We start from the raw sequence: 27,882 nt of genomic DNA on the forward strand, positions 1-27,882 counted from the left end.
ACTTGAATCCACAATGAGAGGTTTCATTCACTTTAGTTGAAAACGGACATTTCTTAGTTCCCATTCACTCATTAAAATCATTCCAGCAGCATTTCTTCATAACCAGCTCATTCTGGAGATCCAGGGACAATCTCACATCCTAAAGTTGTTCAATGTTGAGAGCCTGCTGCTGACTTTGTGTTTGAATCCATGTTTTGCGGTGCAGCTCCGTGAAAACCTCAGCACGGTTCCCTGCTGCTGTGATGATGGCGACCAGCAGGAGGCGCTGTGAGGAGGACGATGTGTGAAATGGAGAATGAGCTGTACAAAACATAAAATACTTTTGGACAAATAAAAGAACAAAAACAGAAACTGTTTTATTTTGAAATCTCTGTTAAGTCACTCGGTGGCGGGAAAAGTCACATTTAAAACAAAAGAAATGATTCATGAGAATAAAGCTGCAGGAGAGCTAAAGGTCTATTTCGGCTAGGCTTGGTCCTCCAAGGCAGCGGTCCACAACCTTTTCAGTGGCTCGGACCGGTCAGCCCGCGGACCGGGGTGCGCGCAGCACTCCGATGTTGTTTTGTTACTCATTCTGCTGCAAGTTGGCTCAATTTTGACTCGCAAGACTTAACCGGTAAAATCCGGTTTAGGATTTTCAAAATAAATGATCCGGAAGTAGTTTATTATTTCTTGCGCGGCCCGGTACCAATTGGTCCGCGGACCGGTGGTTGGGAACCACTGCTCTAAGGCTATCGCTAGCACTAGCTAAGTCGTGCGCGCGCTCTCTTGTTATGTGCCGCGCACGTGTTATTAATGGTGTAATTTACACCAGGTGAGTCTTTCTCCCCCGAGAATGTGGACCGGTACCGGTACTGGACTGATTCTGAGCCTTCAAATGATTTTAACAGAAGTTGATGTAAAAATAATGTTTTTAGCCACTAAATGATTTTGCTCAGCAGCAAACAACATAGAGCAGCTCATCATGTAGCAGCTTGTAGCCTGACGGAAAAACATTTAGCTAACAATGTCAAACATTGACAAGTTTTAATTATTCTTATTAAACACGGATTGAAGCCAAAATAGCTCAGAAATATCCAGAACCACCATGAGAATCAACTGTTTCACACAAAGACCAAATGTTTAGCTGTTGAACTGGACCGGTCCAGGTGGCTATCAAGTTAGCAGCTTCACAAATCTTTTACATTACATTACCAAGACACATTAAAACCTTTATCTTGGCTTTTTTCTATTCTTCCAATTTCTTTTCTCCCTCCCTGAAGGATCAGTCCTTTTTAGAGACATTGTTTTGCTAACTTTACTTCTGACCGGACCTTTGGACCTTTGGACCTTTGGATGTTCTGAAGCGCAGCTCGTTACCGGGAAGCTTGCGGTACCTACCGCGGCCACCAGGGGGGCCAAGAGCAATTTTTCTTTTCTTTTTATCAATAAAATAATTTCCACATACATTATAAAATATATAAATTATTGTAAAAATAAATCAGTTCATAATGAAATTGTGTGTTTCTGATATTATAATGACATAGAAATTATTACCAATATATATATATATACTATAAGAATTAAATATTTCCAGGACTACATTTCCCAGCATTCCCAGTGAGGTCTCAGGGCGGGGCTGTGACTTCTCCTTCAGTTGGTTTGGAGCCGGTATTGAAGCTGGAGGGTCCGCAGTGCAACAGACTTTAGATGAGTTCACTACATTCGTGCCATGTTTTTATTCTTCCTTCCTGGTCTAGTCCAAGTTTATATATATATATATATATATATATATATATATATATATATATATATATATAAGCTCCACTGAGGGGGCCTTTTAGTGGCCCTGGGGCCCTAAGTGGCTGCTTAGCTTGCTTTTCCTTGGGCAGGCCCTGCATTTACACGGCCGCTTCCTGGTCATCTCTGTGCTCATTTATTCGGTTTTTCCTCTGTGACGTTTCCACGTTCTCTATGACCCGTTCTGTTCTCGGAGTTCTGACAGAAAGACAGAGACACGTTTCCTCAGGGGCCGCCCTGTGACAGAAGGGCCCCTTCTCTTCTCTGGTCTTCTGCTGTACTGGAGGCCGGGACTCTAGACTGAGACTGTCTTTGTTATGCAGCAGATGCTTGCTGGTGGTGGTCTGGATGGACCCAGTGAGATGTAGACCACATCCTGCTACACTAGCGATAGCCTTACAGGGCGAAGCCTATACTCATAGAATCTGGGTTACAATATGTAACCAACAGTTTGTGCTCTAGTTATTATCATGATCCAGTCTGACCTCTGACCTTAACATTTTTAGAACCAAAACTATGGCGGCCATCTTTTCTGCATTGTGAAAATGAATCAAGTTTCCTCCTGACATGAACACATGAATATAAAGCAGAACACTGTGCTCAAAATAAAAGTTCATTATTTCGTTAATTTTTGTAAATCCAATTTTTTAAATTTGATTTTAATCCTCAGAAAATGAAAGTTTGTCTCTAAAGCAGTGGTGTGTACAGTCAGTCCTCTGGATCCTGCTTGGTTTGGATCAAATGACTGCAGAACCTGCCGAACTTTGACCTGCTGAGGAGGAAGTTCCTGCCACCAGAGACTGAACTGGAACACGCCCCTGGATTAAAGTCTTTAGGAAACTCAAGGTTCGGTTTCCTAAGATGAATCCGTCCCTGGATCAGAACCGCCCATGGAGCGACCTTTATTCTGAAAGCACGCACCGGATGTACCAGCTTCCGTCCTTCTAGTCGAACCGAACTGTCAGCAGCAGAGGTCTCACCGCAGAACCGACCCAGACACGCGGCAGGTTCGGATCAAGATCCGGGACCGAACTCCACGATGACCCAGGAAAATATTTTCCTCTTTGTTCCGAATTTAATCGGTGAGTTTTTCCTCCATCAATTTAGTTTATCGTTATCCATCATGGCGGCACCGCTCAGACCAGACTCAATTGAAAAAATGACAAATTTATAGAATCTGTGGTTCTGACCCGGTTCTCTTGCTGTAATGACGTCTGGAGTTGAAGCTTAAAGAACAAAAAGAGTCAATAAAAATAATCGGACTTATTTTTATTCTGTTTTTAGTTGGTTGAAATAACATTTGAGATCTTTTGTTTTAAATATGAAGTCCCGGAAGTGGCTTTAAACTGTGACGAAATCTGAGTTTTAATAAGTTGTTATTGATCTGCTTACTCAGATCAATAACAATCTGCGCAACACGCTCCCTTCCCGAACCACCAACACCAGAGTATTGGTGGTTCTGTACCACCTGACCCAAATACATGCTTGTTCTGATCAAACTGGTTCAACCGATTCACGTGTTCTCCATTCTAACCATCTTTATTCTTCCATTGGGTTTTATGTGAAAGGAGCTAATTGGATCAGAACCGAAGAGGAAGAAACATGACTTATGGATCTGTGCATTTCTTTTGTTAATAAAAAACTGAAAAGTGTGGCTTGCAGTCATGACAGCTGTAAATGAACCTAGTTAAGGCTTCAGACTGTCTGATCAGAACCAGTCCAGATGTTGTGGGTCAGAGAGGTTCTGGTTCTGACCCAGAGGTGTCTGCAGGTTACGCCCGCGTGGTTCTGGCGCTGCTGTCCTTCTACCTGATGCCCAGCAGTCCGTGGCCAGCCGTCTTCTGCTACCTGCTGAGCGCGCTGCTGGACGCCTTCGACGGCCACGCCGCGCGGGCGCTGGACCAGGGTACGCGCCGCCTCCGGGAACTCGCCCGCATTCCCTCGGTGACCTCTGACCTCTTGCTGGTTTGCTTCCAGCCACCAAGTTTGGCGCCATGATGGACATGCTGACGGACCGCTGCGCCACCATGTGTCTGCTGGTCAACCTGGCGCTGCTCTACCCCGCCTACGCCTTCCTGTTCCAGCTCAGCATGAGCCTGGACATCACCAGCCACTGGCTGCACCTGCACAGGTGAGTCCGCTGCCGCCGGACCGGACCCGGTTCCGGTTCTGCTGACTGCGGTCTCTTTCCTCCTCAGCTCCACGGTGAAAGGCTCAGGAAGCCACAAAACCATCGACCTCTCTGGGAACCCGATCCTCCGGCTCTACTACACCTCCAAGGTCAGAACCGGACCGGGCCGGACCGGGCCGCTGCGGCTCACATGACTCATGGTTACAGTCAGTTTCAGCCGGTTCTGGTTCTGTTTCAGCCGGTTCTGTTCGTGATGTGCGCTGGGAACGAACTCTTCTTCTGCCTGCTCTACATCCTGCATCACATCCAGAACCCGGCAGGTAGGCCCGCAGCATGACACCGCCACCTCCGAGTGTCCCCGTGTGTCCTTGTCCGGATTATTGATCTGATTATTGATCTGGGTTCTGTAATCCCTCCATAACCTCGGTTCGTTTTCTTCCATTGGAGTTTTTCCTTCAGCAGAGTTAAAATTAAAGCGAGGGTTCTGGGTCAGACTCGGAACCGGACCGACCCACTTTAATCCTGCTGCTAATCCCTCCCCCCCTCTCTGCAGGTTGGCTCCGCCCCCTCCTCGTGCTCTGCGGCGCCATCTCCCTCCTGAAGGCGGCCATCAGCGTCCTCCACCTGGTCACCGCCTCCCAGAACATGGCCGCCCTGGACGCCGCCGAGCGCGCCAAGAGGCTCTGAGCAGCCCGACGGACTCGGTACCGGTTCTGGTCCGGCCCGATTCAAACGCCTCATTCATGACCAAATTTCACAAAATCACAAATATTCCAGCTTTCCGGGTTGCTTAGCAACCAAATATTACAGATTAGAGACAAAACATCCCATAATCCCTGGACTGGTCCGGTTCCGGTCCGGTTCTGATCATGTGACCCGGGTTAGGTGTCCAGCACATCCAGACTGGGTTCTCTGGTTCTGGTGGACCTGTCGACCCGGGCCTCATTTGTTCTGAAGGTTCTGCAGAGTCCTGAACCGCTGGGCTTTGGGCCTACAGAACCTCAGCAGAATCAACAGAACCCGACAGAACTTCATTCCTCCTGAACTCATCCGGGTCAAACTGGGCCCCATTCTGGTTCTGGTCGGCTTACTGCTCCGATTCCTTTGATGTTGTGATGGAATGTTCAGTATTTGGTGTCCAGGAACCGGGCCGGTTCCAGACACGTAGAACCAGGCCGGGTTCTGACACTTTTATTATGATGTAATTTATTATTATTATTGAGAAGTTCCAATAAAATCTGGAAACTCGCCGTTTCTCCAGAAAAAGGTTCTGGAGGTGGGTTCTGGTTCTATTGGACCGGGTCGGGTTGTCTTTGATGCACTTTGTGTTTTCATAGGAATTCTGGGAATCTGTTTTATTTGATGTGAAATGAGAATAAAGTTTTGCTGCAGCTGGTTCTGACCCGGTTCTATTCATTATTCATAATTCCTGGTTCTGGTTTTAGTGAAACAGAAAATAAAAACGACCAGAACCAGAACCGTCCCAACATCATTTTCCTCTGAATAAAAATATTTAGAATCTCAACATGAAATGGACCTGGAAGTGGAACCGCTCAGCCAGACCAGAACCAGCAGAACTCTCGAAGCTGTTCCTCGAAGATTCTGCTGGATCAGAACCAGAACCCTGCAGCTCCACAACCCGTCCTGCCTCAGTTCAGCACAGCGGTTCTGGAGGTCCTGGCCCAGGTGGTTCTGATCCAGTCTGACTACAAGCATCAGCGCCTCAAAACAGAACAGGTCCATAACAGACCGCTGGATGCTGTGTCTCCTAGCAACCGGATGCTGCCAGAGCGTTGCCATGGAGACCAGGGCTCCAGAACCAGCCAGGACCCGGTCCGGTCATCAGCAGCTCATCACTCAGCCTCTGGACCCTCCGAACCGCCCGCCAGGGATTATGGGTCACCGGAACCGGGTCGCCCTTGCTGAGTGCTGACCGGAACCGGCTATATTTGTCTCGCGCTCGGAGGAAAACAGGAAGTGATTTATATTTCTTTCATTTTTTTATTTGTGGTTTTCCTGAAAACCTGAAACTACACGAACAAAGATCAAAAAGCTGCTCAGTAAAAGAATCCGGCTGGTTCCGGACGGACCTGCTGAACGCTCTCTGGCCCAAACAGAACCAGAACCTAGAATTGGGTTTTTCCTGTATGAAGTTCGGCGAGCCGCGCGACCAAGCGCCCACGTCACGCTCCGTCCAGCTGTTGCACCTGCGCGAATCGTTACCTTTAAGATGCTCGAGGGATAAAGCCTCGAACCGGACTCCATTGCAGCCCGGAGTTCGGCCAGCCCGTCCGGACCGGCCGGCCCGTCTCTGTTCCTGACCGACCGCTGCGGAGAGGTTCTGTTCGGCGCTGAGGACGGATTAGCGTCTGGGGCTTTCTGTCGGAGGAAACCCACGGCACGAGACGGGGTCCGCGCGGAGGGAGCACGAGCCCAACCCTTTCCCTTTAAAGCGCCGACAGAGGGGGGAGAAGAGGAGATCAAAGAGGAGGGAGGAGGGAGCGAGAAAAAAACAGAAACACCTCCTCCAGGCGCCGAGGCGGAGCCACGGACCGAGCCGGGCCGGGGCGCCGCTGAGCGGGGGAGGGGCTGCAGGAAACACCGAGGCTTGGCTCCTGCGGCGGAGGCCTTCCTGGAGATCCGAATAAAACTAACCCGAAAAGGTCTGCAGAACAGAACCGAGCCGGTCCAACTGCCCGGTGTCTCCAGGCTGCAGCTGTTTGTATTAAAATGCACCAACTATCACTGGGCATTAGCGGACCGCAGAACCGAGCCCTGCTGGACTCTCTGAGCTGTCAGTGAGCAGGAGCCACCAGGCCCCATAATCGGTACCAGAACATTTCTCCCTGGGTTCCGGGCCCTCCTCCTCCTCCCCTCTCTGCGGGCCCTCAACATGGACACTTCCTGGAGCAACTTCCTCTTCCAGGTAGGTGTTGATCCGGGTGCAGGGGGTCAGGGGTCATAGAGGAGTCAGGGGGGAGCTGCGGGTGAGCTTCAGAGGGCCACCATCAGAAGCAGGACCTGTGATGAACCCGGTCCTGTTTGGACCTCCATAGCTCACTTGTCCAGTCCATTTTGTCCATGATTCTGGACAAAATGGACCTGCAGCAGAACCAGAACCATGGAAATCCAGCAGGAGGTTCTGCCGAGTCAGGAATAACTGAAAAGGAGGGAATCACCATAGCAACCAGTTACTACTAAGGGCTACTGACTGAAAACAGCCTGAAAGTACTCTTCAAAATAAGAGTCTGGCTCCATCTGAGTAGATCATGTCACCTCTGGAGCGACCTGATTGGTTAACCTGATGCAGAGGATTCTGGGAAACAGAGCTGCAGATTAATCCAGACGTTCTTACAGACGACGCCGACCCAGACCCAAGCCGAGGCGCCGCTTCAGGCCGAGCTGCTGCCGGACCTGACCGGGTCGGCCCAGAGTCCCCCGGCAGAACACATCGTGACGCCCCCGTCCACTGTTGACACGGCCGCCCTGAGCGAGGAGCCCCTGCCAGGTGAGCAGAAACAGAATCTGGACCGGACCTTCCTGGGGGTCTGGTTCTGGAGCTCAGAACCCGACCCATGTCTGTCTAACCGTCTCGCCTGTCAGTCAAGCCGCTGCCCAAGCCACCCCGGCCGGCCCACATCTGCTCCACCTGCAACAAGGAGTTCAAGAACAGCTACAACCTGCGGCGCCATCAGTCCGTCCACACGGGCATCAAGATGAAGGACCGTACGGCGCGGGACAAGGAGGACGGCGCCAAGGCGGGCCGGCTGGAGAAGACCACCATCCCTCTGTCCCTGCTCCAGCTCACACTGCCGCCCCAGCCGCTGCCCCCGGCCGGCGCCCCGGACGCCCAGCCGCTCTCCGTCTCCGTCGCCCCGGCAACCGTCACCGTGGCCTCTCCCCCTCAGCCCATCCAGGCGGCCATTGTTGTGGTGGGCTCCATGGAGCAGGTGGGTCAGCCAGTTTCAAAGGTCTGACTGCGGGTTCTGAACTTCCTTATGACATGGGCTTCCTTTGTTTCGTCCGCACAGAATCCCAGTCCCAGCCCGGTTCCGAACCCCAACCAGGTGAGGAAGAACCATGCCTGTGAGGCATGCGGGAAGGCCTTCCGGGACGTGTACCACCTGAACCGGCACCGGCTGTCCCACTCGGACGAGAAGCCGTACTCCTGTCCCGTCTGCCAGCAGCGCTTCAAGAGGAAGGACCGCATGAGCTACCACGTCCGCTCGCACCAGGGCGGTGTGGAGAAGCCCTACATCTGTCCGCACTGCTCCAAGGCCTTCTCCAGGTAGGACGGCCTCTCCAGAACCCAGAACCCAACCCGCAGCCGTCCTACCATTAATCACTTCCCTGTCTGCCGCAGACCGGATCACCTCAACAGCCACGTGCGACAGGTCCACTCCACCGAGAGGCCCTTCAAATGCACGGTAGGTCCTCCAAGGGTTGCGCTGAGGTGGTCTAGAACCCGACAAACGGTACCAGCCACCATCTTGTTGTTGCGCAACACCCCCCCCCTCCTTTCTGTCTCTACTCTCTCACTCTCGTACTTCCTCTTCTGAGAGGGGAGATGTGCTACCAGCTCTCCGTCTAACGGGTCCGTTGAGTTTCCTAAATCTGCTGGGATTTACCCTGTCCAGAACTGAAGTAAACTCTGTTTAAGCTGGTTTCGAGAAACGATTCGCCTGGTTATCTGACGGCCTACATCCAGGTGTCCCACCCTTCTTCCCCCTGTGAATTAGCCAGACTGAGCAGCCTACAGCCAACTAGTTTCACAGAGCACACCTGTTAACGGTCGCTCGTTCTCTATTTTGCAACTTGCATTTGTTATTGAACCAGGTAGGTTTTAGTGACTCGGTCGAGTCCCAAGGATGAGGTTTTAAATATGGGCTACCAGCAACCTAAAAACATTTTCCACCTCTTCCTCTCCAGAATCAAACATCACAGCTATTTTACAACCATCAAAGAACTTTAAGGTGACTCATTAACTGAATGTCCACAACATCTTTAGATTTTCTTTATGCTAAATATTTTATTAGTAAGGCATTTTTGCAAGGGTCAGTACAGCTTAATTCAGTAGCAGAAATAATCAAATAAGTAAAATCAGTCATCTAGTCTATCTTTCCCTACTGCTGATACTGAGAACTAAAAAAGGAACCTTAGAGCGAGACGGACGGAGTTTGGCGTTTCGAACCCCAGACCTGGCTTGATGATGAAGAAGGTGTTGCAGCAGGAGGAAGATGTTGATCGATGAAGGCCAGGATCTCCGCAGGTCTGATGAGCTTCTTCTCCGCATGGATGGTGAGGTCACACAGGACTTGGTGCTGGCAGGAAAAAAGGCACTAGTTCTTCTTCCTTGTCTTTGTCTTCATCTTTGTCTTTGGGGTCAGAACCCAGCCGATGAGAGAAGTGCGATTCGAAGCCACAGATTGTGGGCCAGACGGGTTGGTCTCCATGTGCAGGACAGTCTCCGGCTCTGTGGCCCCAGCTCTTCTTCAGCTGCAGAGTTCTTTGTCCATCTCGATCTTGGCTCGAAGCTGCCCGGAGGATCCAACAAAAGGTTCCTCTTTTGCACCCACCTTATATAGGGTTTATCTGTCTGCTTAGACAGATGATCTCATATCCGTCACTGTCTTAAGAGACATCATGTCATGATGTCTGTGCCAATGTCTCAGGGTTGCTCAACCTCCTGTTTCCATATAAGGTGCTGATCATCTCTGCTCTCCTGTTAGTTCCCCTTTTTCCCTTCCTGTCACCTTTCACCTACCATCTACCTCCAACATATCAGTGATGTTTAATTGCAGTTTTATAACCTTTTACACCATTTCAAGTTCAATGTCAAAATCACATTTATATCACATTTATTTTCTTCAGCTTCTCTGATCTATCATTCATTTATGATCTTAATGTGAGTTATTACAGATGTTTTTCTGAAAAGAAACCAAGAATAATCCATGATTCTAATTATTTACTACTAAAGTTACAGTTACTTGTTTCTCTTGTAAGTGTTCCCACAAATATAAGTGTAAGTATTATTACAAGTAAATCAATATTAATATAAGTATTTTACTTTGAATCTTATCAAATTACTCAAAATGTTTAGATTTAATTTTTTAAAACTTTCATGCTTTAAAATAGTCTCAGCTATTTTTATAAATCTGCAGGCTGGAAACTTCCTCTTTTTCCAGGAAACCTGCTTTTCTTGTTTAATGAATCTCTCTGACTGACTATGATTTTTTATGATTAGATAGAAAAAAGTAGAATTAAAGCAAAGTTTGCATGAGACAAAAACAACACACACAACTAGATTTATTTTATTGACACTTAAGTCTACTGTTGGGCCTTGATATCACTTGAGTGATTCATTTTAAAGATAACTTTATTTATTATTACTGTTAAACTAAAATCTCCAGCATGGGGAAGTGGGATGAGCTCGGATTTTCTTGACAATCTCTAACGTGTTTTCTGCAGACGTGTACGTCGGCGTTCGCCACGCGGGACCGCCTCCGTGCCCACCTGATCCGCCATGAGGAGAAGGTGCCGTGCCACATCTGCGGGAAGCTGCTGTCGGCGGCGTACATCACTGACCACATGAGGGTCCACAACCAGTCACAGCACCACTCCTGCCACCTCTGCAACCGCAGTAAGATGCAGCTACACGTGCGCGCTCATGCTTGCATCCCTCGGTAACCAGGCGTGTATCAGTCCGCTGCAGAAAGTAGACCCACCTTGACCTTTTCTGCCTGGTTCTGGCTTCGGGACAGCTCCAGATCCTCGTCTTTTCTGGATTTGTTGAAAGTTGTGCAGAGTTCTGAAGGTCCGGTGTTGTTGCAGGTTTCACCACCCTCACCTACCTGCGGGTTCACGCTCAGAAGCACCACGGCCAGGAGTGGAAGGAGAGCGGTGGGGCGCGGGGGGCCTTCGGCGGGGCCGGCGCCGGCGGCATGCTCCTCTGCCAGCTCTGCGGGGTCCAGTGTAAGACGGCCACGCAGCTCCAGGGTCACATGGGCACCCACGCCCAGCAGGGCGACCCGGCCCCCGACCAGACCAGCGCCGAGCCCGTCGCCACCACTGGCGCCGCCGTCACCGTGGCCGGCCCGCTGCCGGTGGGGCTGCTGGTCACCGACTGCTCTGGCATCGGCCCCCAGCCCCACAGTTAGCACGGCGGGGGCCGGGGCCAGCAGTGCTGCCAGGTGAGGTCAGGGGAGGTCGTGAAGGGGTCATGGGGTTTTGGGGGTCAGGTCAACCTTCTGGTTCTCTTGTGTTGGTTTCAGAGACAATGATTCCAGGTGAGTTGCACACGCTCAGTCCAACTATGCAGGACAAACTATTCACATCCTGGACCTCCACCGTTTGGTTCCGGTTCCGCCGCGGAGGAACCGTTTGGGTTCTGGTTCTCCAACCTAACATTCATCAGCAAAGTTACTGTAAAAGTTGTTTAAACAGTTAAACAGCTTCCTAACTGAAGGAGTCAAACCAGCCGCTTTGACTCCTTCCGGTCTGGTTTCCATGGTTACCACAGCACGGAAACTGGCCTAGTCAAAGTGTTCAATGACGTCCATATAAATACGGACTGTGGGAGAACCACAGAGCTGGTTCTGGTTCTGGTTCTGTTTGACCTCAGTGTCGATTATTTTACTGAACCGACTGGAGAGTCGGGTCGGACTCTCCGGTCCAGAACTCAACTGGTTTGAATCTTACATAAAGAACTGGGATTTCTCTGTTTCAACTGGAAACTTCTCACCAGAGGTCAAAGGTCACATGTGAGGTTCCCCAAGGTTCAACCCTAGGATCCTGATTCAATATCGATAAGCTCCCACGGGTTCAGGTTATAACAGGAAATAATACCAGTTACCATAACTACACTGATGACACAGCTCTACGTTATGATGTCACCAGGTGACCTTTGACCCCATCCAGTCACTGAATAAAGCTGAGAACAGATCAATGTGTGGATGAGACAAAACTTTCTCCAGCTGAACAGAAACAAATTGAAGTTATTATTATTGGACCTAAAGAGGAACATCTATAGTTACAGATCTATAGTTACAGATCTAGAGTTATAGATCTAGAGTCAATGCACAGCTGCAGTTATTACAACTCAAACCAGCGATCATCCTGAAACCTGGGAGTAGTGATGACCTCTGACCTCTGACCTGACCCTCCAGAGCCACATAACGACGGTCACAAAGTCGCCTTCTATCAGCTGAACAACATCTAGATGACTAATGTCTCAGTGAGATCTAGAGAAACTCATCCAGTCGCTTTGAATCTGTCCAACAAATCAATCCAGAACGCTGCTGCTGGAGTTCTGACCAGAACCAGAACCAGGAGGATAGAGACATAAACCCAGTTCTCCAGAACCTCCACTGGCTCCCTGGAGCTCAGAGAATAAACTTTAAATCCTGTTAGTTTATAAATCACTGAACGGATCAGAACCACAACACATTAAAGATCTGCTGCTGGATCAACCTTCCAGACCCCTCAAGTTCTGGTTCAGGTTCTGGTTCTGCTCTGCATCCGGAACCAGAACCAAATGAGGAGAAGCAGCGTTCAGCTTCTATGCACCACAAATCTGGAACAAACTTCCAGAAAACTGTAAAACAGCTGAAACACTGAGGTCCTTTAAATCCAGACTAAAAGCTGCTGTTAGTTTTATTAGAAACATAATCAATAATCAATTTAACGATGGAACTCGACTTTATGTCATGTTTGATTGTTGATTCTGTGCTGCATGATTTTGTGTTTTTATGATTTAAAGCTCTTTGAAATGCCTTGCTGCTGAAATGGGCTGTACGAATACAATTTGATTGATTGATTGATTCTGTCCCATCAGAACCACCATCAGGATCCAACATGGCTCCGTGTTCCTGATAGCTTCCTGTTTTTCCGGGCCTGGACCAGTAGAACCTTTCTGCTTCTGACCCGCCTCTGAGACTCTCACAGACTGAACCCGGATCAGAACCTGGTCCAGGTGCAGAACTTCTGTTGGCTATGGAAGTGTATTTTTATTCTCATCTCCATGGTAACCAGTCAGCTGCCATCTCCAGAACCTCTCCTGGTTCTGCTGTTTTAACCCATTTATGCTCCATCTATCAGTGTTTGGTTCTGATGAAATGGACCGGACTTCTACTCAGAACTCCCAGTTTGCCTTTGTTGGAGCAGGAGAAGCTCAGAAGCGAGGTTCTGCCGAGCCGGGCCGGGCCTCGAAACCTCTGGTTTGGTGTAAATTCTCCAGAAGCGGAACGCGCGGCGATCTTTGACCTTCAGTGACTTTCTGCCATGTTCTGCGGTGACTCTTCTTCTGTGGTCGTGTTCATTGATTCATTGATTGATTGTAACTGATTATTATCACTGGATTAACTGCAGTCAGCACAACGCTATGGACAGAACCAGCTGGATCCATATCGTCTATTTAACCCGCTGCGTGATTGGACTGGACCTCTGCAGGCAGCTGGATCAGAACCAGAATAGAAAATGTTAAGAAACAGCATCCAGTGTAGTTTTATGGAAACCTTTAACTGCAGGAGCTGCTGCTGTTCTCCTTTAAATCAGTCAAATATTTTAATTTGAAGGAGATTATGAAACGCTTTGAGACCAAAAAGAATATTGGAATGAATTTTAGAATTAGCCTATTTAATCTAAAACTCACTAAAATGAGATTAATATGTAAAGATAAATAGTTTTATATTTGGCTATAAAACAAAAACTCATCATGAGAAAATATAAAACTAGTTATTGAGTTAAAAATCTCTTCATGTTGAGTTCTAAATCTCATAACAAAGCCTAAAACTTCTCGTAATTAAATATCAATCTAGTTATCATGAGATATAAAATTTTTAGTTGACACAATAAACCTGTAATAAGAAGAAATCTCCTTACTGTCAGATTTTGTTCAAATGAGATTAAAACTCTGGATTATCATTTTAATTGAATTAATTGATCAGCTCTGGCAGTTAAACGTTTCTATGGAGAATATTATTATTTGTGAGGTTTTATTATTTTTTGACAATAAAGGTTGGTTTACATGTGTTAAAGGAAAATATTGAGGGATTAGGAGGGACGAAATGACCCGGTTCTGACCCACAGAACCCAGACAGACTAATAGTCATGTGGCTTCCAGAATGCTGCCAGACCGAAGCAGTTCGGTATGAATCGGTACATAGGTGAACAGAACCAGAACCCGGTCCATTTGTTATAAAAAAGACTCGAAATGGCCTTCCCCGTCCCCCCTCCCTCCCCTGTTGTTTACAGCGCAGATGAAGCGCCGCCCCTCCCCCACCGGCTCCGCCTCCTCTTCCTCCTCCTCTTCCTCCTAGCTGCTAACCAGCTAGTTGTAGCTGAAGCTGGGAAACATCCCGATCTCCGGCTGGTTAACGGGGAACCCTGCGCACTGCACCCCAGCTGGACGAGACTTCCTCCTGGGAGAACCTCAGTCTCCTCCATGGCTTTGTAGGAGCCGCCATGATGGACAGTTAGCAGCGGGGTTAGCTGCAGTTAGCTCCGGGAGAACCGGAGCCTCTAGCGCCGCTTTTTAGCCCCCAAAGGTCGGATTAACTGCTATGTCATCAACCGCTCTCTGCCGCCAGGTCTGTGGCTTTTATTCACGGTTCTATTCCGCTTAAAATGAAATAGGTCACCGCGGATGGTTATGTGGGTCACAGCCGCGGATGGGTTAACTAGTCCCCCCGAACAGCTGGTTAGCTCCGGAGCTAACCAGCATTTCAAGGGAAAAACAGCCCGGAATGACATTTTTCCAGATAAATCCGCTTCCTGGCGGATGGACACAGACACTGCATGGTTCAGTTGACTTCTTATTTGTTCTGTTTGTCGGAACCAACTAGTTTAACCGAGTTAACCAGCAGCTTGGATCGAACAAAGGTGACTGAACCCTCTGGTTACTGGGCTGGATCAGGAGCTAAATCCCTCCTGCTGACAGCCGGAGCTGAAGTTGGTGTCTGATTGAATCTGGGTCTCGCTACAGAGATTCTGGATCAGATTCTATAGGTTCTGGACCGGTAGTGGCTCTGTATCAGCATCTAAAGGTTTTGGTTCGGATGTGATGATGTTGTCGGACTGTTAATGGGTCGATTCTGGACTAGTAGTGGTTCTAGATCAAAATCTTAAGGTTCTGAATCAGAATCCAGTGGTTCAGGGCCAGTACTGTTTGGTCCTGGACCGGTACTGGTCGATTCTGGTCGTTATTCCTGTTGATATTGGGTCAGATCGAGGTTGACGGTTTAGAATCTTGGATCGGCTGCTCAGGTCTGGACTCGGACCCTGCGCTGATTCCAGAGTGTTTCTATGATCCAGACCCGCTCAGACGAGCGCAGAGTGATGGATCTGAAACGTTAACACTGATCTCAGTTCATTAAATCACCAAAACTGGAAATATGTAGGATCCTCCAGATCATAAACGATGATAACGTTAGAAAATGATGAAAATAACAGTTTTTCAGAGAGACGATTGCAGGTTTAACAGTCCAGATAGTCGATCTAGAAAAAACATTCAGAGTTTATTTATCTATGAGGAAACCAGAGTTTTGATCCAAAATCGCTTCCATAAAATGTACCATTTTTCCTTCTATTAATGCGATAAAGTGACAGTTATGGTCACGTGGTCTCTGGAGGAATTAATCTGCCCGGCAACAGGCAGGCCGCTTATTGCTGTTCGTCCATCCATCCATCCATCCATTTTCCGTTCACCCTTGTCCCTAATGGGGTCGGGAGGGTTGCTGGTGCCCATCTCCAGCTACATTCCGGGCGAGAGGCGGGGTACACCCTGGACAGGTCGCCAGTCTGTCGCAGGGCAACACAGAGACAAACAACCATTCACACACACACTCACACCTAGGGAGAATTTAGAGAAACCAATTGACCTGACAGTCATGTTTTTGGACTGTGGGAGGAAGCCGGAGTACCCGGAGAGAACCCACGCATGCACAGGGAGAACATGCAAACTCCATGCAGAAAGACCCCGGCCGGGAATCGAACCCAGGACCTTCTTGCTGCAAGGCAACAGTGCTACCAACTGCGCCACTGTGCAGCCCTATTGCTGTTCGTAACGGCCGATAACCAATATTATGGAAATTACCATGGAAATCCAGGTCCAAACGGACCTGATGCTGCTCTTCTTTGAGCTCTACAGAACCAGACAGCGGTTCTGATGAATGACCGGTACGGTTCTGGACCCGTAAAAACGTATTGTTTATTTAAAATTTTGTGAGTTTTATTTTGAAAATTTTTATTTAAATAAAGCTTGACTCCTTGGAGGTTCTGGTTCTGTGACCCGGTACCGACAGATTAAAGTGACAACTTTGGTTCTGAACTGTTTCTGGTAGAAAAGGTTCTGGTACCGGCTGCAGGTCTTGGTTCTGATGCGGTCCAAATCTGACTCCCAATTTTTGTCTCTTCCAGAACCCGGTCGGAAAATGTTGAGTGCGCTGCGCCGGTTCTGAGCCTGAGCGGGACCAGCAGCAGCAGCAGCCCGGTACCGATACCGCTCTCACTGCCTGGACTGATAGCGGGTCAGGTAGGGATGGCGTTCCACGGCGCCGGCCACCAGACCGTCTGCGGCGACCTGTTCCCGGGTTCGGACCTGGGTCACAAGTTCTTCTGCGTGGGCTCGTCCTGCGGCGGGCCGTCGGCCGGCCTCGGCGCTGCGCCGGGCCTGACTGGGCCCAGCGCCCCGGCCGGAACCCCGCGCCACCCGACGGCGCTGGGTGGAGGCGCCGGCGGCGGGGCGGCGGTACCGCAGCCCTACAGCAACCCAGCCAGTGAGGTACCGAGCCCGGCCGAGATGGAACCGGACCGGCCCATCGGATACGGAGCCTTCGGGGTCGTCTGGTAAGAATCGGGTCTGGTTCTGATCCGGGCAGAACCGTGTCTGACAGTTGTAGCGTAACAGGAAGCTGCCCCCAAACCCCTGACCTTTGACCCCAGGTCGGTGACGGACCCCCGTGACGGCCGGAAGGTGGCGCTGAAGAAGATGCCGAACGTCTTCCAGAACCTGGTGTCCTGTAAGCGGGTCTTCAGGGAGCTGCGGATGCTCTGCTTCTTCAAACACGACAACGTAGGCGCCGCCGCTTCTGAGCGCGCTCAGACCGCCGCTCCCTGAGGTTCTGACTCAGGTTCTGTTCTGGTTCTGCAGGTTCTGTCGGCTCTGGACATCCTGCAGCCTCCGCAGATCGACTGCTTCGAGGAGATGTATCCTTTCGGCGGTTCTGACCCGCTTTAGTTCCGTCTGATCGGGTTCGGTTAGCGTCCTTAACGGCCCGGCAGCTACGTCATCACAGAGCTGATGCAGAGCGACCTTCACAAGGTCATCGTGTCGCCGCAGCCGCTGACCACCGACCACATCAAGGTCTTCCTCTACCAGATCCTCCGAGGTCAGTCCAGAACCGGGCCGGTTCCACCAACACCTACGGAACCTGTCCGGAATCTGATTGGTTCAAGGAACACATCCGGAATGCTTCAGTACATTGGACCAGTTCTGGGCTGGTTCTGGATGTGTTCCTGGACTCAGGTTCAGTTGTTATTTCTTCCGTTGGTCTGCTTCACCCGGGTCGACCCGAGTCGCTGCGGGTCGACCCGGGTCGACTCCGAGGCGATCCGGCTAACGGCTCTTCCTCCTCTCCAGGTCTGAAGTATCTCCACTCTGCTGGGATCCTCCACCGAGACATCAAGCCTGGGAACCTGCTGGTCAACAGCAACTGCCTGCTGAAGGTCAGCCGCTCACCTGGAGGGGCAGGGCTTAAATACAGAGCAGGCGGGCTTTATCTAGGACACTAAGCCCTCGTCTCTGCTCAGATCTGTGACTTTGGCCTGGCCCGTGTGGAAGAGCCCGACCCGTCGCGTCACATGACCCAGGAGGTGGTGACCCAGTACTACCGGGCCCCGGAGGTTCTGATGGGCTGCCGGCACTACGGATCAGCCATCGACGTCTGGTCCGTCGGCTGCATCTTCGCCGAGCTGCTGGGCCGCCGCATCCTGTTCCAGGCGCAGAGCCCCATCCAGCAGGTGAGACGGATCGGCAGAGCTGGTACCGGAACCGCTACCGGTACTGGAGGGACTAGAGGTAATGACAGCAGAGGTTCTGGAGGTTCTGGGTCCAGTGGTTCCAGATTGGTGCTGATTGGAGGTTCATGATATTTTCACAGCCTGAAACCATTTGTTGTTCTGCTGCTGGTCGGTTGTTTTGAATGAATCTGGATCCAGAACCAGAACCGGTTCTACTGATTGTTCTTCTCTGCAGTTGGACCTGATCACGGACCTGCTGGGAACGCCGCCGCTGTCCGCCCTGGCGTCGGCCTGCGAAGGGGCCCGGGCCCACATCCTGAGGGGACCCCACAAGCCGGTAGGAGGTTCTGCCCGGCCTGCCGGTGCTACCAGAACCGGGGGGTTCTGGTGCTGGCCGTGTTGGGGCACGTGATGCTTCCTCACAGTCAGCTGAGCAGCAGCCTATCAGACGCCTTCGGGTTCCGGTCGGTTCTGGTCAGTAACGGGTTCTGGTTCTGGTTCTGCAGCCGTCGCTGTCGGTGCTCTACATGCTGTCGGACGGCGCTACCCACGAGGCCGTTCACCTGCTGTGCCGCATGTTGGTGTTTGACCCGGTGAGTGGTTCTGATTCCGGTTGTGGTTCCGGGTCTGGTTCCGGGTCTCAGCCGGGTTCTGTGCGCAGGCCAAGCGGATCTCCGGCGGCGACGCGCTGTCCCACCCGTACCTGGACGAGGGCCGGCTGCGCTACCACACCTGCATGTGCCGCTGCTGCTACTCGGTGGCCGGCGGCCGCGTCTACACCCGCGACTTCGAGCCGGCGGCCGAGCGCCCCTTCAGCCACAGCTATGAGAACAGCCTGCTGTCCGTGTGGCAGGGCAAAGGTGGGTCGGAACCGGGCCCGGTCCGGGAACCTCCCTAACCGGGCCTGACGCTGCCATCTGTCCTTCCAGAACTGATCCATCGCTTCATCACGGAGCACCAGCAGGGCAAGCGGGTCCCGCTCTGCATCAACCCCCAGAGCGCCGCCTTCAAGACCTTCATCAGGTGAGGGGGCGGGGTCTCCATGGCAACCACCGCCTGGGGTCATCAGGGTGGGGGGAGTTCTGGATCTGGACCCTTTGCACGTGACGTCACGCTCTTCAGGACTCCGCCATGACGGCCGTCAAAGCCACCAATCCGCTGCTGGTTGCCTCATGTTGCTTCAAGTTAGGTCAGTGGTTCCCAAAGTGTGGGGCGCGCCCCCTAGGGGGGGCGCAGTGCCATTGCACGGAGGGCACAGGAAGCAGTATGGCTGAATGAAAAAAAAAAAACAAACCAGTTACACAAAATGTTTCACTGTAAAGATGGTTTGTTTAGGTTTATGTCTGGTTGAACAATGTTAACCATGAGTTAGGTGATGTCACTTAAAAAGTGGCCGCAGGGCGCCGCGCGGTCGGCTGCACAGACGGACCAGAACCAGACGGAACGTCTTACTGAATAACTGTTAGTGACGGACAGCAGCTCATCGGGACTGGCAGCTTTATACAACGTACGAAAATTAATATTCATAAACTTTATATCCAACATGGAGAAGGTAGGCGACTCAGTAACCATGGAGACAGTGCTCCACCATCATGTAGCCTAGCAGGTTAGCATCTTCTGTGCGTTTTTATTGCTGCTCCGGTGTAAAAGGAAACGCCGACCGAGACACAAACCAGGTGTTGTGAATTCAGGCAAAGTTGGATCAACTCAAGGTTCTGGTCGGGTTCGGAGGGAGCTGCTGTACATCCTGATGTCTGTGAGCAAAACCAGGTGAGTCCAGGAGAAACAGGCAGAAACATCAGGCTCCTCCGGCGACTCGGAGACGTCGTGCAAAGGGTCAGTAACTGACCCGGGTCCAGATCCGGGTCATGTGATGTCATCGCTCTACTTCCTGTTGGGTCATGTGATGTCATCGGTCCTCAGGTCCACGGCGTGGCATTCCTCCAAGGTCTCCAGGAAGGAGGAGAGATGAAGGCTCCGGATCTCCATCATCATCATCATCAGCCGGCGGGCGAGTTAGCTCTCTCTCTCTTTCTTTCTCTGTCTGTTTCTCTCTCTCTCCCCGACCCAAACGGACCGACCTCATGTTGATGTGTTCTGGTTCTGCCGGATCCATCTGGACACGCCCCTGGAGCCAAGCTGCTGCAGGAGCACTGGGACGGGTCAGAACCGGGTCAGAACCCGCCCGCCTCCTCTAACGCTCCTCATCTCTCACTGTGTTGTCATTCTGCGGCGTTGCCATGGCAACAGTAGAGCAACCTCACCAGATGTAGCAGGTCTAACTACGCCGGTTCTGGTTCGGTTGTGACCCGGATCATCAAGAAAAAGACCGACTGGATTCCCTCAGAGACCAGAACCTTTCATCTAACCCAAGTTAACCTCGGACCGGTACCGACTGGACCCCACTGGTACCGACTGGACCCAGTTACCTCAGAGTTCTGCAGATCTTTGGACCGGGGCCAGAACTCTTGATAGTTTTGTAACGTCCCTCCAGTTTTACCTCCTCCTCCATTTCTGACCCGGTTCTGGGAGCAGGATTCATCAGAGAAAATGCTGGTGGCTTGGTTCTGGTTCTGATCCGAACCGCAGCACCCCGGTGCCCATCTGGACCGGGTCTCAAAACCCGACCCGCTGTCGGTTCCTCCAGTGACCCAACAGAACCTCCCGTCCACAACTTGACCGTTCGGACCTTCTGGTTCTGGTTCGGTTCCGATTCTATTTCAAAATAAAATCACGACCCAAAAGAACCAAAATGGAAGAAATCATGAGGAAACTTCAGGTTCTCCAAACGGTACCAGAGATCCGGGCCGGACCTGATTTAATTTGGACTGGCTCTGGTTCTGACAGGTGATCAGAACCGGGCCGCTGAAATAACAGAACTTGAACCGGAAAACTGGGTTGCTGTTTGGACCGGGACCGGTTCTGGTTTCCAGTAGAATGACTTTGCAGACGGTCCAGGTCAGAACCGCCAAACCGGGTCGCGTTCAGAGTGTCGGAACCTGCTGCTGACCCAGTTCCGTCTGACCCGAGGGCCCGGCTGCAGCGGCGCCAGAACCTCCTGTAAATGTGCATGTGTGTTTATTCCCTGTGAGGTCCAACAGAACCGGCCCAACGGTACCGGTACCGCTTCATTCAGCCTTTCCCAGCAGGAGTTTTCCTTTGGTTCTGGTTCCGGTTCTTCTCTGCAGTCTCCAGATTCTGGAGGAAAAATCTGTGACCTGGGATTACGGACCGGACCGGTTCTGGTGGACCCAGTTGGGCCCATTTGGACCCACAACAGAGCCGGAGGTTCTGGTTGTAATCCGGTTCCTCTGGTCAGAACCCTTAGAACCCGTTTTCCGTTCTAGAACTTTTAGAACTCGATGTTTATTATTCTGAATATGGATCCGATGTTTCTGTCTGTTTTAGCTCAAAGTTCTGTTTGGTTCTGGTTCTGTTTTGGTTCTGGTTCTGTTCTGACAGATACTTGAATTTAGAGTCAAACTAGTGATGGTGAATAAAAAAATGGACACTGGACCGAACGATTCTGTTGGTTCTGCTGTGTCGTCTGTTCTCCAGGTTCCGGTTCCGGGTCGGTTCCGGGTCGGGTCGGTTCCGGGTCGGGTCGGTTCCGGGTCGGGTGTAGCTACTGGCTTCTTCTTGAAGTAAATGTGAAGTTTTTCTCAGAGGATAAACGACTGAAACGTTTAAATGTGAAGTTAAACTTTAAGGTCGAACTTTGACCCCCGGACCTCCGGTTTGACTCTAGACGTCGCCATGGAGACAGCTGACGACGAGATAGGCGGCCAGGAGACACAGCAGGTCGCTGCTGAAAGCCAACAGTGTTTATAGAAAGTTGAGTGGAAGGAAAAAGTGATCCAGTTAGAACTGCAGCCTTTGTTGAGCAGAATCCATTCACTCTGGAAAGTTTCTTCCAGGATGGATGTGAATCTAAATCCTGTTGCCATGGAGATTAAATCATTTCTCAACACTCCGGTTCTGGCCCGGTTCCTGCCCTGTTCGGCCCGGTTCTAGTCCGGTCCAGGGTTTGATGAGGAGTAACATGATGGGAAGCTTACAGCTGGTTTTCCATGACACTTCCCCTTTAAAACAGAGCTGGTGTAGAAACAAGAGGTCTCACTCTGACAAGCAGTTAAAACCAGTTAGTTCTTCCTGCCGGGACGTTTCTGTAGTTTAACTACCGAGTAGTTTAGCACGTCATGATAAAATGACTCAAAGCTAAAGAACAAAGAACTGTTCAGTGAAGCTCCTATTGAAAAGTAAATTTATTTCATTAACTCATCAAGTGAAACATGGATTACTGAAGTTTTAACGCCTTTATTTCTCTTCATGTTGATTTTCTGCTTATAAATAAAAACACATTAAAGATCAGAATATTACTTCAAATGATTTTGGAAAACAGAAATGTCTTACTGAGAAGTTTGTTTAAAACTTTATTAAAGGCCATTTTTAAAGTGGTTCAATAAATCGTTTCTCCTGATTTACTGAATGTTACTGACTGCGGTCGCCATGACAACACAACCATGGCTGTGAAAATAAATCTGCTCAGGATTTTAATAAGAGTAACTGATCACATTAAAGCTGTGCATGAAATCTGGATTCTCACCGGATCCAGATTAAAATTCAAGATCATTTTATTAATCCCAACCAGAGATTAAACCTGACGGAGTTACGCGACTACAAACTGAGCTCTGATTGGTTGGCTGACATTCAGGGGGCGGAGCTTCAGCATCCTGGGTCTGGGTCTGGTTCTGGGCTGAAGCTGAGGGACAGAAACAGAGATTCTCTGAAAACAGAACTGCTCGTGATCCGGTCCAGATCCAGTATAGAACCGGTCCTGATCCGGTCCAGATCAAATCCAGAACCGGTTCTGATCCAGTCCAGAACCGGGGATTAGCTCTTCCCCTATCACCTCTCCTCCTCCCCAGGTGGCTGCAGGAAGCTCCTCCCCTCTGATCCTCTCTCTGAGCTGCTGACACACACGCTCTCTCTCTCTCTCCGACTCTCTCTCTCGCCCCGGTCCGGTCCGGTCAGCATGCTGGGCCTGCTGGCTGCCGGTTCCGTTTTCTTCCCAGGAATTTTCCTGGGATCAAAGCAAATCCTGGAGCGGCTCATGGGATGGAGTGAGGCGGACGCCGTGGTGATCTCAGCACGGTGACGCACGCACGCACGCACACACACAGAGACACACACCGACACACACACTGAGACACACACACACACTGAGACACACACACTGAGACACACACCGACACACACACTGAGACACACACACACACTGAGACACACACCGACACACACACTGAGACACACACACATCCCTGCTATGCAAACTGAGGACTTTGCATTGACCTCCATCTATTTCTCTGAGTTTATTTATTCAGATGTTTCCTCTGATTCAAACTATCACTAGTCTGTTCCCTGGACCAGAACCAGATCAGAACCAGAACTCCCACCTGGGCTCCAGAACCGACCAGTAGTTCTGCAGATGAAGTCAAACTGCTCCTCTGTCTGTAGCATGTAAGAGAACACACCGGATTGGGTCCGGTCCGGTCCGGTTTGATTGTTTCTCTCAGTTTCTGATTGCTCTGGTTTTCGTTTGTTCCAATCACTAATGGTTCTGGTTCTGGTTCTTGTCCGGTTTCCGTTCTCTTGTTTTGTGCTGCCCCTCCTCTTCCCGGAAACGAACCGGAAATAAAACGTTGGTGTAACCATGGCAACGACATAGCGGCCATTAGTGCCTAGTAGATGGTCACAGACAGTTACCTTGGCAACTGACAGTCAGGGACCCTCAGGGTCCAGAGGACAACATTCATGTCCCAGTCTAACCAGTGCTCCCAGTCTAACCAGTGCTCCCTGTCCTCCAGTCTGGTGTCGTCTCTCCAGGCCGTCATGGCGTCCTCGGCCGGCTGGACCATCGTCTCGTCCTGCAGGGATGTCATAGAGGACAGGTGAGGACGTCCTGCTTAGTTTTCCTCCAGTGTGAAAAGATTCATTAGTCCTCCTGTGATGACATCATCGGATGACGTCATCACAGGAGGACTAATGAATCGCTGCAGCAGGTTTCCTGTCAGCCTGTAATCTAATTACCGATCTGGGATTATCAAGCCGAGCTGCAGGTTATTTCAGTCGCTGGCTGATCCTCCTCGCTGAGCATGCTGGGAAACGGTGGGAGGACGGGGGGTTACTGGTTTCCTGATTTCCCAGTCAAAGTTCAGCACTGGTCCGACTCCCATTTGGTTACCAAATCACAGCAAGAGCAGAAAGGAAGTCTGGGACAGCGAGGCTCAGCTGGAGCAGTGCAGAGGGATTATTATTATTATTATTATTATTGTTATTATTGTTGTTATTATTATTGTTATTATTATTATTGTTGTTGTTATTGTTGTTATTATTATTGTTGTGATAAAATCCATAGGATCTTCCATTATTTAGATTTAAGTTGGAATTTTCAGATTAAATTCTAATTTTCATAATTACTGATTATTTTTCAGTCAGACATTCAACTGAACAGAACCGGAACTGACCGGGTCAGCAGAACCTACTGCTGGTTCCGGGTGTTTCTGGGAGTCCAGAATGACCCGGTTCTGTTGGTTCTAATGACCAGACGACCATCTTTGACCCGTTCTGCTTCCCCTCCTCAGACACTGGCTGGCCGACGCCTACATCCTGTTCGCCACGCCGTATTTCTGCTACGACCTCCTGGCCATGTTCCTGTGCTACTGGTTCAGGCTGCGGGTCAAAGGTCACCAGGAGGCGGGGCCCGACGGCGGCTCGGTGCGCGCCGCCGTGTCGGGTTTTCTGCGCCGGGAGGTTCTGATGGTTCTGCATCACGTCTTCATGGTGGCCTTCTGCTGCCCCGCCTCTCTGGTAACTATGGCAACGCTGGATCCAGTTCATGAAAAAACTGGAGAATGTCTGACATCACATCTTCTTAATCTGTGGGTTTTTTCTATTCTGGCCCGGTCCAATATCAGGTCAGAGCCAAGAGGTTCTGGTCCAAAAGTCTGAGTGAACCGTTCGTTAAACCAGTTCTAATCCAGATCTGAAACCAGATTAAACCTACAAATCAATTCAGTTTGAAACTAAAACTAAAATTTAAATGTTAAAAACCGGGTCAGAACCAGGTCCCAGACCAAAGTGAAGCTGGTGCTGCTGGTTCCTACGGGCCAGAGAAGTTCTGTTGGAGCCTGTAATGAAGCCTCCAGCCTGCAAGTGGCGCCACCTGTCTGTTAAACAGCCTCATTAACTGACTGTGAAACCGGGTTCTGGTTCTGGAGAGAAGAGCCTGTTAAAGATGAGACGGAACCGCCCGGTCCAGATGAGTCAGGGAGCCGTCCAGAGGTCGCTGACCCCTGACCCCTCTCCCTCCAGGTGTGGCGCCGGGGGCGGGGCGATTACTTCCAGGGCCTTCTATTCCTGGCTGAGCTCAGCACGCCGTCCGTCTGTCTGGGGAAAGTTCTGATCCAGGTAACCTCGTGTTCTGGACCCGGTCCGACCCAACAGAACCGTTCAGAGTCCGGTCGGGTCCAGGTGGTTGTACCTGATCAGGTGTGTCCATCAGTTCCAGAAGCAGGACTGGCTACTGCATCGGATCAACGGCGCCGCCCTGCTGCTCAGCTTCTTCTGCTGCAGAGTTCTGCTCTTCCCCTACCTGTACTACACCTACAGCAGGTAACACACCTGACCTCTCTGACCTCTCTGACCTTGGGTCGGCCTGCTGGCAGGTGAAGCTGATATGGTCCAGGTCAGGAGGTCAGGAGCTTCACTGATGTTATTTACCTCAGCTCACCTGTTATTATTCAAGCTGACCCCAGCGCCCCCTGTCTGCTGCTGCAGGTACTCCTCCATCCCACTGTACCGGGTCCCCCTGGTGGCCCCATGGCAGTGCAACCTGGGGGCCGCGCTGCTGTGGCCCCTGCAGCTCTACTGGTTCAGCCTGATCTGCAGAGGAGCGCTGAGGGGGACGGGGGGGAGACGGGGGACAGTTGGACGGGGGGGAGACGGGGGACGCTGAGGGGAGGTGGGGGAGACGGGGGGATGTGGGGGACACTGAGGTTTTCTCTGTTTGGCTCTTTTGGCTCTTTCTGATTTTTCTGCTCTTTTCCTCAGTTCTTCTGCTTTAATTCTTATTTTTCACATTTTCATGTTGGTTTCTGTGTGTTTGTGTTTAAAATGTTTTGATAATAACCGTTGATGATAATATACATCCAAAACAAATAAAATATTTAATCACTGAAGACGTTGGTTGAAACTGCAGAGCAGAGAAACATTTTCATCTTTTCTTCAAACTTTAATTTATTGCTAAATGAAATAAAAAATAAACAACTCATGAAGCCATTTCAGTTTCTGGGATTTATTCTGAAATCAAACAGAAAAAAATGTTAACATGTTTCTATTTGAGTCACTTGAAGATCTGGTTCTTCCTTCTGCAGCCGGAGTTCTGACAATCTGTGCTACCTTGTCAGATTTTCCTACAGTAGCACGAATAGATGGCTAGGTCTATCTGTCTGTGCTACCCGTCTAAAACTGCTACTGTCATGTTTACAAACTACAGCAGGTTGATGGTGTTAAATATATCAGATTATTGGAGTAACTAAAGTGGAAGCTTAGCAGTTATGGTTAGCTTAGCATCAGAACAATTTCTATCCATGACGAAACCACAAGAAGATCACTTCCTTCATCTGAATATCTACCTGTTTAAAATGAAAAGCTGGAGATGTTTGCACTAATCCTTTTATCCTACCTGTTGAAACTATTTGAAATACAGAGATTTGTAAGAATAAAACCGGATCAGGGGAAGCAGGTTTTTATTGGAATTAAATGAAAGACTAATACAGATCAGTGATTCTTTGATCCGTTTCATAGCTTCTGTTATTAGCAGCAGCCACAATGATGGGATATGATTAATATACACTAATATTACACGGCTATTACAGCTTCAATCCCACATAGCATCGCTACCAACATCTATTTAGCAAAGTTTAATAAAAAAAAGTATAATTAAACTAAAATGTTTTAAAGTATAGGGACAAAATAACTACAAAACAACGTATTTTATCCTGATTAACCGCCAAACAATAGGATAAGAAATCTGCTGAGTCAGCAGATTGTGACGTAGCATCATTGTTCGCATTACTGCAAGGTAGAACAGACTGAGCACAGATACACCTATTTTCTGTTTATCTGCTACCCATCAATCTGTTGTTCTGTAGCTATTTTGTTCCCATACTTTAAAATATTTTAGTTTTAGGGAAATCTTTCAAGGTGGCACTGATAGTCAGAACACCAGGTTTACATCTGCTGCTGCTGCTGCTGCTGCAGCACAGAGTTGCTCAGGTGTGTTAGGATCATGGCAGCAAACCAGTAAACGCAAAGAACATTGCAGTTTTTCTCCCAAACTAACAGAATGAGTAAAGCTGTTGGATGCAGCTAATGTTAGCTAAAAGATGACTAGCTAATGTTAGCCAAAAGATGACTAGCTACTGTTAGCTAAAAGATGACTAGCTAATGTTAGCTAAAAGATGACTAGCTAATGTTAGCTAAAAGATGACTAGCTAATGTTAGCTAAAAGATGACTAGCTAATGTTAGCTAAAAGATGACTAGCTAATGTTAGCTAAAAGATGACTAGCTAATGTTAGCTAAAAGATGACTAGCTAACACCAATACAGCACCTTTATCTTGTTAACTAGTAGCCCGTCGGCTGCTGGTGTTCATGTTCAAAAGTTGGTAGTACTTGTTACCTTCACTTGAGTAACTTTTTGGGAAAAAAGGTTATTATAAAAGTAGTTTTACTGCACTGTACCTTTTCCTTTTACCTGAGTAACATTATTATTGCCACGATTCATTTTGCCCCCCAGAATATGCCGATGCCCCCCGTTAAACTCGTCTGGATCCAATCAATAATCAATAAAACTATTTTAGTATTGGGAACTATTAAAGTTCCCAAAAATCA

The 27,882-nt window shown here is 49.7% G+C and overlaps 4 protein-coding genes across 5 annotated transcripts; all 4 read left to right on the forward strand.

The window, feature by feature from the left end:
• The first annotated feature begins 2,619 nt into the window (after positions 1 to 2,619).
• cdipt (CDP-diacylglycerol--inositol 3-phosphatidyltransferase (phosphatidylinositol synthase)) lies at positions 2,620 to 5,308 on the forward strand. The gene is made up of 6 exons (XM_028041541.1): positions 2,620 to 2,861; positions 3,551 to 3,685; positions 3,757 to 3,910; positions 3,978 to 4,059; positions 4,149 to 4,230; positions 4,464 to 5,308. The coding sequence occupies exons 1-6, from the start codon at positions 2,819 to 2,821 to the stop codon at positions 4,595 to 4,597; spliced, it is 630 nt and encodes a 209-aa protein (XP_027897342.1). The 5' UTR covers positions 2,620 to 2,818; the 3' UTR covers positions 4,598 to 5,308.
• Positions 5,309 to 5,373: 65 nt separating this feature from the next.
• Positions 5,374 to 13,950, forward strand: maza (MYC-associated zinc finger protein a (purine-binding transcription factor)). The gene is made up of 8 exons (XM_028041531.1): positions 5,374 to 6,836; positions 7,268 to 7,418; positions 7,514 to 7,860; positions 7,942 to 8,198; positions 8,274 to 8,337; positions 10,379 to 10,550; positions 10,742 to 11,100; positions 12,744 to 13,950. Exons 1-7 carry the CDS (start codon positions 6,804 to 6,806, stop codon positions 11,065 to 11,067), a joined length of 1,350 nt encoding a protein of 449 aa, XP_027897332.1. The 5' UTR covers positions 5,374 to 6,803; the 3' UTR covers positions 11,068 to 11,100; positions 12,744 to 13,950.
• Positions 13,951 to 14,184: 234 nt separating this feature from the next.
• On the forward strand, positions 14,185 to 21,447 carry nlk1 (nemo-like kinase, type 1). The gene is made up of 12 exons (XM_028041530.1): positions 14,185 to 14,496; positions 16,325 to 16,753; positions 16,850 to 16,979; positions 17,058 to 17,113; positions 17,189 to 17,295; positions 17,547 to 17,632; positions 17,717 to 17,926; positions 18,162 to 18,263; positions 18,433 to 18,519; positions 18,588 to 18,786; positions 18,856 to 18,949; positions 19,850 to 21,447. Exons 2-12 carry the CDS (start codon positions 16,446 to 16,448, stop codon positions 19,896 to 19,898), a joined length of 1,428 nt encoding a protein of 475 aa, XP_027897331.1. The 5' UTR covers positions 14,185 to 14,496; positions 16,325 to 16,445; the 3' UTR covers positions 19,899 to 21,447.
• A 128-nt stretch (positions 21,448 to 21,575) lies between these two features.
• Positions 21,576 to 26,266, forward strand: LOC114159568 (protein FAM57B-like). 2 transcript variants are annotated; one of them, XM_028041538.1, is made up of 6 exons: positions 21,576 to 23,080; positions 23,794 to 23,877; positions 24,571 to 24,796; positions 25,301 to 25,396; positions 25,491 to 25,600; positions 25,766 to 26,266. In XM_028041538.1, exons 1-6 carry the CDS (start codon positions 22,962 to 22,964, stop codon positions 25,941 to 25,943), a joined length of 813 nt encoding a protein of 270 aa, XP_027897339.1. In that variant the 5' UTR covers positions 21,576 to 22,961; the 3' UTR covers positions 25,944 to 26,266. The 2 variants fall into 2 exon arrangements, with proteins under 2 accessions (XP_027897339.1, XP_027897340.1); XM_028041539.1 differs by lacking the exon at positions 25,766 to 26,266 and having other exon boundaries at positions 25,491 to 25,604.
• The last annotated feature ends 1,616 nt before the right edge of the window (positions 26,267 to 27,882 follow it).

The sequence above is a fragment of the Xiphophorus couchianus genome, chromosome 16 (genome assembly GCF_001444195.1).
Source record: "Xiphophorus couchianus chromosome 16, X_couchianus-1.0, whole genome shotgun sequence".
Classification (NCBI taxonomy): Eukaryota; Metazoa; Chordata; class Actinopteri; order Cyprinodontiformes; family Poeciliidae; genus Xiphophorus; species Xiphophorus couchianus.